Below are 9793 nucleotides of genomic sequence, written 5' to 3'. Positions count from 1 at the left end.
TTCCAAAACTTACTTGCAACTTTATTCATAGCATTTGCATTCATCAATTTGCAGTTTTGCACTAAAATAATAAGTACTTCAGTTGCATAACACCTAATCACAGAGAACATAATCAATTACACTCAAAAGCCATACACTGATGAGAACCATCATGGTGAAGTGATTTATGGTACAAAACTAGGTAATATCCTCAAAATATACATTGCCTCACTCTCACTTACTCTATAATATTAAAAGATAGACGATGGTTGCTGCGAGAGCTTCGTGTGCACTGTAACTTGTCCAACCACAACACGAGATACCCACTAGAATGTTCTCTGAACTAGCCACTACAAATCTTCCCCTGCGATGCTCAGACAGAGACCAATATAGATCCAAGAGAGAGATATCGCATGGCCGATAAACTTGAGGGACAGGCTGACCCCTGGATGCACTGTGGCTCAGTCGAGGTGACACTCTCTGAACCAGGCCCTCCACCAGTGTCTAATTTAGATCAACCGCATGATAAAGCCAGCATTGTATTGTAGCACCAGCTATAGGCAAGAGTCTCACTTCTAGCTAGTATCCCTCATCTAATGGCGCAAATGACGGTTTCATACCATGTCATTTTAATAAAGCAGTGTCTGGTATCATATGCATATCCTGTTTTAACTGAGATATGTAAATACCTCACTCCGAACTCAGGTCTTCACCTTTAACTAGTCTTGTTCGGGCTTCACCAGCGGGCAACTTGTAGGACCTACTCATCTGACAGACTGCCCTACTCAGCCTGATGTGCAAGATTGACATCTGCTGGCTATTTAGTGTCCCTACAATGGATCCATCCATGGCATCTCAATTGTATCAAGTGAATTCAGTTAAGTTTTAGATAAATGTGACCTACATGCTGGGATTACATGTTGTTGCTACAAAACTATTTACATTTTAGAGTTCACAAGTCAATAATATTCTAAAGATTTATGAGTGTAGTATACACAACTATATAAACTATTGCATACATTATGGTAATCCTTCCAGCCAATGGAAGTAACGTTTGATCCCTGCTATCTTGCAAGCATGGCAACGAGCAGTGATGCCAATTTAGCAATTTTGTTGCTAGATTTAGCAACTTTTCAGACTACCCTGGCAACTTTTTTTTTTTCAAACAGCACCTAGCAACAAATTTAGCTACTTTTAAACATGCATTTGCAACTTTTGAAAAGTGACCCAAACGCTAAAATGCATGTATTTTCCCTCTAAATGACACAAACACGATTTTCTGTCACACACTCAGTCACAACACACGTGCCTGGCTGTAAAAGTGCATTGTGATTGACGTCACCAGCAGGCCAGCAGCAATTTCAGTACATTACAAATCATTGTTGGCTGGCTGCAGCAGTAGTAGTACGGGTTTGACGATCCAAACCCAATGAATATAGTTGGTCACGAATGTTTGATCTTGAACAGAACTTACAACATCAATCAACATGTCTCAATCAAAACTGTACAGCCAGAAGTAAAGAAAATAGTGGGAGTCTGTACCTGAACAAATGTCAAATCACATTTTTTGCTGAGATGGCCAGTAAATTTAAGTAACGTTATTGTGTATTCTACGTAATGATGCAGTCTTACGTTTTCACGCAGTGACATCCCAACGTCATTTAGCAACTTTTAGCAACAAATCAACCTGCCTCTAGCAATTTACCCTGAAAATTAGTTGGCAACACTGGCAACGAAAGTTTCATGGACTCACCCTGCAAATACCACCATGGCGCTGTGCAAGAGAGAGGTCCAATGCTGTGTAACAACGACAATACGATGCAGTTATCCATTTCAACAGTGTCAATATACACCCAAATGCTAGCCTAACAAAGACTAAGGTACTGAATAACTCGAACATTATCTAAATATTATTGCAAGATGGAGAGTAGCGTGCTCGAAATGCTTTGTCGGTCATTGTCATTCTAGGGCTAGTCATCCTCTGAACCGGTATCTGGGCAGAGGAGACGATGAATATGTAGCCTAGGCAGCGGATAGTTAATGCATGGGCGCTAGATCTGCACTACCGACTGCCTAGGCTAATAGCCCAGATGCTACCATATATTTTGCCATTAGACAGCAAGCTTTATGTCAAAATACGTTCGTTACTCACCAAATATCAAGTTTCACTGAGCAACTATCGTAAATTACTGCCGTCCAGCCCGGTATGTACTTCCAAAAAAGTTTTACATAAATATTTCCAAGCAACCGAAAACATATATTGTCTGGAAAGAAAGTATTGTTTTTTGACCCAAGTGCGCATGCGCCTGGACCTATATAACTAGGCGGTGTCAGAGGACGGCCCAACAAATTGACATACTCCAGTCATCGAAGTATGAGACTGTTCTCTCTGCTACCGCACGGCAAGCGGTACCGGAGTGCCAAATCTAGGTCCAAAAGGCAGTTATTCCAATAAATGTTATACCCCTTGATCTTCAAGAATAGGACTTGGAAATATGGAAGTATAGATTAACCAAATAGTTTTACCTGAGCATAATCCCAAAACTAAGGATTTATTAGCCAGCCCTACTCTGTTGTCATGGAGGACTGATTGGGCTCATTGATTCCAGTTGAAAAATAAATGCTCCGCTCATGGAATGTCATGCTTTGAGCACTACTGAAAAGTGCTATTTACATGTGGAAAATGAATGCCAAATGCTGCATTTGCTATAGGCCTATTGTTTACCTTTGTGTTGGAGACACTGTGATATATTCCAGCTGTTAAAAGGGCAAATCCATAGATGAAACAATAACAAAACAGTCGCCCTCGCCTCTGTTTTTGGTAAAAAACTGAGGGATCGGCCTGGAGAAATGTAACCACACTCAGATTAATAGGCAGAGCTATGGATGCAAGAACTGACCATCCATGATATCAAAATTCTAGTTTTAACCATGTTATGAGGCTATACAGTGTTTGTTTACATTTACAATGTTTACAAACATTGGAGGAAAACAAGCTTATATTTTGGGTTCGCATGGATTGTGACAGTTGAACTAAGCTCATGAGGCATTTATAAATTATATTCTTCAAGAATCAATGGATATATATATTTTTTTGTTTTAATTTATAGGTTCAAAAATGGATGTAGCAACTACAAATTGTCCCTTCAAGTCTAGTCTATCAAAAGTGTGCGAGTTTGACCATGTGTCCATTTTTTTTATCAGCATGAATTAGATTGCGCAATAAAAGCCCCACTTTTATTCCATAGTCAGCATGTATGGGCCCGGAAGGCACAAGGAGTCGCTAGAGTGCGATGGGACATGGACATCCCAGCCGGCCAAACAGTCCCCTAACCTGGACGACGCTGGGCCAATTGTGCGACGCCTCATGGGTCTCCCGGTTGCGGCCGGCTGCGACACAGCCTGGGATCGAACCCGGATCTGGAGTGACACCTTAGACCGCTGCACCACTTGGGAGGCCCATCAGTAATGTGTTTATGTAATAGGATAACTACGCCTACATCATTGATATTTAGAAGTTTAACTGACAGCCTATATTTCCATATCTGGGGCTACTGCCTGGAAAGCTGTAAAAATATAAATTATTGAATTTGACCTGGATGTTAATTATTTAATTTCCAATTGTGTCACTTGTCAGTCATGCTCATAAATCTCAGATAGTATGCATTATTTTGTTTTATGGTGTGTCCTCTTCTCTGTGCTTTCTAGAAACAGAGACATCTTTACTGCTGCACAACATGGTCCTGCTCTCCGTGAACTACCCCAGCCCCTGACCAGAGGAAGAAAGCATGCAGCTCCAACCAGACTCTTTGTTAAATGTATTCATTTGCTCTCAGACTAATTCTAATGGAACAGAAACCATTCATCTAATTTTCTCTGGACAGGGAGGCATAGAATTAAACAAACTGATCAATTGCTAACATGTGGAGAATCAATGAGTCAGTGCATGTATGACTTTGACTGCTACTGTGCTGTATGTCTTAATCCATTCCACTGTGCATGATACGTCACACATATGGTTTCAGTCACACGTACGTACACACACTCAAGCTCTCTCACAATAGACTATTTCCTCTGCTGCCGCACGGCAAGAGGAACCTGTGCATCAAGTCTGACACCAACAGGCTCTTGAACAGCTTCCATCCCTAAGCAATACGACTGATAAATAGCTAACAAAATAACTACACAGACTATCTGAGTTAACCTTGTATCTTTATTGACCTTTTATTTCAATCTTTCCACTGTCTCTATGCAAACTCTCACACTCGCACACACAAACACTCACTCCATCATTTGCTCGCTCAGGCATAATATGCACATCGATTTATACTGACTCTACACACCTGCACACCCACTTGCATACAAGTTGCTGCTACTCTGTTTATCTTATATCCTGTTGCCTAGTCTCCCCTTACCCCTATACATATCTACCTCCATTGCTCCAGTATCCTTGCACATGTAAATATGGTATTGGAACTGACTTTTTAAATATTTCCTGTATATAGTATGCGTACTTACTTAGTTACTTTATTGTGTATTTCATATGTCTTATTCTTATTTCTCGTGTTTTTTTACTGATTATTGCATTGTTGGGTTTTGAATTTGCAATAAAGGCATTACACTGTGCATGTGACAATAAAACTTGAAACACACACACACACACACACACTTTTCGAAAATGTCATGTGTGTAGTTGGTGGTACTGTACTGTAGGTGTCACTTCTTTAGTTAACTACTTAACTTTGTAAGTATGGTGCATTGTAAAATGATCAAGGGTCTGTCAGGTCAAAATTGTTTACATAATCATACCACTGGAAACGAAATGAGGAACAGTGGGGTAACTGCCTTGGGGCAGAGGGATTTGGGATTTGATCTAGCAACACTTTCGTTTACTAGCCCACCGCTAGTAAACTAGGCTACCTGCCGCCCCAGGTGGTTGGCTTGTTCTTTGTTTTACCTATATAAAGGTTCTAATCATGGACTTCGTGTGTATATGACACTATGAGATGTATAACCTTTTGTCTGCATCTGTGCTGATTAATATATGTCCACTTTAAATCCTTGATTCACCAACTAAGAGATCAACAATGTGTCAAGTGCTGCTCCGAAGCTCAGCAGTTTTTCCGGAAATAACTCAACTTTACTGTTGTTGTTCTTCTTGAAAGTTCAATAGATGATCCGGTTATAATGGCATTCGGTAAGAACAACTTTTCCTGTTCCTGTTTCGGGGATTATTGTGTTTAACAGGTAGGCTGATCAACAGTAAGGCAAGTACTCTCCGCCTCTTCTCAATATATGTAAGATATGAAATCGTGTTCAAAGTGATATCCTGTCGTGTCATTGGGGAAGACCATACAAGGTCGTAAGTTATATTAATCTTCACCTTTGTCAGTTTAAGTGTGTTCGCTATGGTGTTTCCATCTTTAAAATGCCTGGACCAAAATTAGCCCAGAGTTGACTTTATCTCAACTTCGTGTACAGTCGATTAAATCAGTGAAAACAACGTCTGAAGCTAGGATAACATGTGCTTTGTTTTCAAGAATTACAGTTGGCTATTTTAAATGTAATAACAGAACATCGCATATGTAGGTTTCCAAATACAACTCTAAAAGATCATCACAAAAGTCATATCTATACACTTCAACATGTAATGTAAGTGGTCATTTGTAGGTTGGATATATCAAACATGTATGGCACTTTAAACATGACCTTATAGAAAGCCTGTACAAGACATGCACATGTAATGACATTGTCTGTGTTTTCCTGGTTTGTTATGAATGTGTTATTAGTGCGTTCTGTTTGAGTTCCTTGTAGAGAGTAAGAGTGCATGTACAGTTTACAATTCTTGTCATAAATCGAATAGAATATGCCTCTTGAAAAAGACAAATGTGATTGATTATGTCTGGGGGAAGAAATGTGTTTGAAATACCAAATATCAGTTGTAATTAGTACATTTAGAGCCAGGTATTATTAAAAGTGTTCACTGATGTCTATATGTATTTGACTTTGCACGTAAAGAGACCCACCAGATGTGTTTTGGAGGATAGGACTCCATTCTCTCCCCTCGACTTGGTTCCCTTTTTCCTTATTACTTCCTTCTTTAGACTCAATTTGAGGGAAGGGAACTATACATGGCACATTGCTGACAAAAGCATAACATGCTATAGCTTTACAAAGCTTTAGCATTTTACAATCACAGGAGCAGAAGTCCCTCCTCAAAATCTATTTTTCGGACTGGAACATTATAATTTTTCATGTACATTGTGATGTCCGGGTCTATTTTCAGATGGCTTTGTAAAGATACCTGTGATCATGAGATGGAGGAGGCGTACACAGAGCTGTACAGGGAGTTCCTCCAACTGCGCTTGCTGTGTCTGAAGCAGGCTGGTTTACTCAATAAACTCACAGAGAAACTGAGGACACAGCAAGGTCACTCCCATTTCCTTGTTGTAGTACCAAAAATGATATACTTCTCATGCCATGCCTATTTTGCAGGTTCTTATCTTTGTGTTACGATGAGTGTCAAAATCAGCGAATTCAGTGCATATATACAATATCAATGAATCTAGTAGGCTACATTTACATTTTTGTCATTTAGCAAACTGATCTTATCCTGAGCGACTACTTATACGTGCTTATTCCTTCCTTAGGAGGAGCCCCTGTTCCTGATGGAGACCCCAGCGTAATGGCATCAATCCCAATCCAGTGTACCCAGAAGAGCCCCGTTGCTCTCCCTGCATGGCCAGAAACCCCAATGGTCCCAACACACAACCCTGCTGCACACTATGGCATTGTAAGGCCATCTGGGGCCATGGGGTCACTCACTAATCTACTGGCTGGGGATTTGGGCAGACTACGGCTGGACTTTGCTCATCCAGGGACAGAAAGGAAGGAGGTCCTCAAAGCCACCCCCCTAGGACCTCTGGACCTACCTGGGGGTAATGAAGAGATGGCACCCTCCAGTGTCTCTGGGGACTCGAAGCAAGCAGGTCGATTTTGGAGTGATGATATGACCCGACAAATGTTCAGGGTAGGTTTCTCCCCTTTAATTTTATTTTTTTGACTAGTCATGTCATTAAACGTAACATCTGTTTGTACTCTCCCTCCCCCGATCCCTGTGCCTCCCCTAAAACCTCTCTCTCCTCCCCCCTGCTCAGATGCCCTCGGCATGTGGCTCCTTCCTGGACAGTGAGTTTCTAAGCCAGACCGGGGGGATGATGCTGATGTCAGAGGTGGCGCTGCAGTCTCATGTGTGTGACTTCTGTAATGCTGTATTCCCCGGCCACACCACCACCAGGGGAGACTTCATGTGCCACCTCCACACACACATCACCTAGAACATTATTTCCCAACCAGGGGAAATAAATACTTGAGAAGACCGATGAGACCATAGGCTTACTGGTAAAACGCACATGAGGGTGTAATTCAGGGGTACTGCAGGCAGAGCAAAAAACTGTTTGTGTTACAATAACCGAAAATGGTTGGGAACCACTGACGTAGAACACTGCTTCCCTGCACCAACTCCATCACACACACATCACCTAGAACACTAGTTCCCTGCACCGACTCCACACACATCATCTAGAACACTGGTTCCCCCATAACATCTCCACACACACGTAATCTAGAATCCCCATAACATTGTTTCTGTATCACCTAGAGTAGCTGTTTCCCCATCACTTAGATTAGTGGCTTCCTCATAATGTTTCCTCTGCATCACCTAGAGTAGTGATTTCCCCATAATATTGTTTCTGCATCACTTAGAGTAGTGGTTTCCCCATAATGTTTCCTCTGCATCACCTAGAGTAGTGGTTTCCCCATAATGTTTCCTCTGCATCACCTAGACTAGTGGTTTCCCCATAATATTGTTTCTGCATCACCTATAGTAGTGGTTTCCCCATAATATTGTTTCTGCATCACTTTAGAGTAGTGGTTTCCCCATAATGTTTCCTCTGCATCACCTAGAGTAGTGGTTTCCCCATAATATTGTTTCTGCATCACCTAGAGTAGTGGTTTCCCCATACTATTGTTTATGCATCACTTAGAGTAGTGGTTTCCCCATAATGTTTCCTCTACATCACCTAGAGTAGTGGTTTCCTCATAATATTGTTTCTGCATCACCTAGAGTAGTGGTTTCCCCATAATATTGTTTCTACATCACTTAGAGTAGTGGTTTCCCCATAATGTTTCCTCTGCATCACCTAGAGTAGTGGTTTCCCCATAATATTGTTTCTGCATCACCTATAGTAGTGGTTTCCCCATAATATTGTTTCTGCATCACCAAGAGTAGTGGTTTCCCCATAATATTGTTTCTGCATCACTTAGAGTAGTGGTTTCCCCATAATGTTTCCTCTGCATCACCTAGAGTAGTGGTTTCCCCATAATATTGTTTCTGCATCACCTAGAGTAGTGGTTTCCCCATAATATTGTTTATGCATCACTTAGAGTAGTGGTTTCCCCATAATATTGTTTCTGCATCACCTAGAGTAGTGGTTTCCCCATAATATTGTTTATGCATCACTTAGAGTAGTGGTTTCACCATAATAGTGTTTCTACATCACCTATAGTAGTGGTTTCACCATAATAGTGTTTCTACATCACCTATAGTAGTGGTTTCATCATAATAGTGTTTCTACATCACCTATAGTAGTGGTTTCACCATAATAGTGTTCCTACATCACCTATAGTAGTGGTTTCACCATAATAGTGTTTCTACATCACATAGAGTAGTGGATTCCCCATAATATTGTTTATACATCACCTAGAGTAGTGGTTTCACCATAATAGTGTTTCTACATCACATAGAGTAGTGGTTTCACCATAATATTATTTCTGCATCACCTTGAGTAGTGGATTCCCCATAATGTAGCTTCTGCATCACTTAGAGTAGTGGTTTCCCCATAATGTTGCTTCTGCATCACCTAGAGTAGTGATTTCCCCATAATGTTGTTTCTGCATCACCTAGAGTAGTGGTTTCCCCTTAAAGTTGTTTCTGCATTGTGACCTACCTGCCACCTCCACACACATCACCTAGACCATTAATGAGATTTGCTTGTTTTCCCCAAGAAATGTATTATTGATTTGAATGAAAAAGGTTCTTACAACATATATGTATTGATTAAACAGTCTGTTTTCTATGAAACTGAGAAATGTACATATACCACTGTTTTCTTATAGCACTAGAGGGCAGTAACAACATATGGTAGGCTACATCATGGGATTTGTCTCAGTTATCTCGTTATTACTGGTACTGTTTTATTACTAGAAATAATAAAAGGACATACAGTCATTTATAAACAGCTACACAATCCATTATAATGTTACACATAATATATGTATAAACATAGAAATATACTTGTATATTTATCCTATCGTTGCTTTCGAAGGAAAACCTCGTAACTTCGTAACCATTCATTTTTTTCATTGTGCATTGACATTTTTACATGCATCGACTCTAGGGCCAAGAAAATGTATTCAAAATAGCTTCTGAAGTTTCTTAATTGTATGTTTGTTAATGGTAAAGTATGGCTGTTTTCTATTTTGGAGATAAGAGGTTTCATCTGACACAGACACTATGTAGGTAACATTTCTGTCATGATTCTATGTTGAATGTAGAGCAGAATTGATTAATAAATTAGGCCAATTTTCTTCAAATAATACTTTTGATATTGTCTCTTTGTGTATTTATGTCGTTTTTGTAATTGATATGTAAATTCTAGTTTGAAAAGATGATGTATTTCTTTTTTGGAACATGAAGCTTATTATGTTGCCACAGTGATCAGTAATTTGTGTTTGGGATGTGTCAAATGGCACT

The 9793-nt window shown here is 40.2% G+C and overlaps 1 protein-coding gene across 6 annotated transcripts; it reads left to right on the top strand.

The window, feature by feature from the left end:
- The first annotated feature begins 1610 nt into the window (after positions 1-1610).
- On the top strand, positions 1611-9636 carry LOC110494167. 6 transcript variants are annotated; one of them, XM_021568976.2, is made up of 5 exons: positions 1611-1859; positions 3688-5176; positions 6266-6408; positions 6630-7009; positions 7137-7532. In XM_021568976.2, the coding sequence occupies exons 3-5, from the start codon at positions 6297-6299 to the stop codon at positions 7314-7316; spliced, it is 672 nt and encodes a 223-aa protein (XP_021424651.1). In that variant the 5' UTR covers positions 1611-1859; positions 3688-5176; positions 6266-6296; the 3' UTR covers positions 7317-7532. The 6 variants fall into 6 exon arrangements, with proteins under 6 accessions (XP_021424651.1, XP_021424650.1, XP_021424649.1 ...); XM_021568975.2 differs by having other exon boundaries at positions 3688-5226; XM_021568974.2 differs by having other exon boundaries at positions 3688-5338.
- The last annotated feature ends 157 nt before the right edge of the window (positions 9637-9793 follow it).

Source organism: Oncorhynchus mykiss, chromosome 17, assembly GCF_013265735.2.
Source record: "Oncorhynchus mykiss isolate Arlee chromosome 17, USDA_OmykA_1.1, whole genome shotgun sequence".
Classification (NCBI taxonomy): domain Eukaryota; kingdom Metazoa; phylum Chordata; class Actinopteri; order Salmoniformes; family Salmonidae; genus Oncorhynchus; species Oncorhynchus mykiss.
This window is presented reverse-complemented; position numbering and strand designations above follow the sequence as displayed.

Excerpts from the sequence above, each read along its gene's own strand:
- LOC110494167 (XM_036950248.1), top strand. The coding sequence starts at position 6,234 with ATGTACATTGTGATGTCCGGGTCTATTTTCAGATGGCTTTGTAAAGAT. Across the intron at positions 6,409-6,629 it reads GAAACTGAGGACACAGCAAG|GAGGAGCCCCTGTTCCTGAT; the intron begins GTCACTCCCATT and ends TTCCTTCCTTAG. Across the intron at positions 7,010-7,136 it reads TGACCCGACAAATGTTCAGG|ATGCCCTCGGCATGTGGCTC; the intron begins GTAGGTTTCTCC and ends CCCCCTGCTCAG.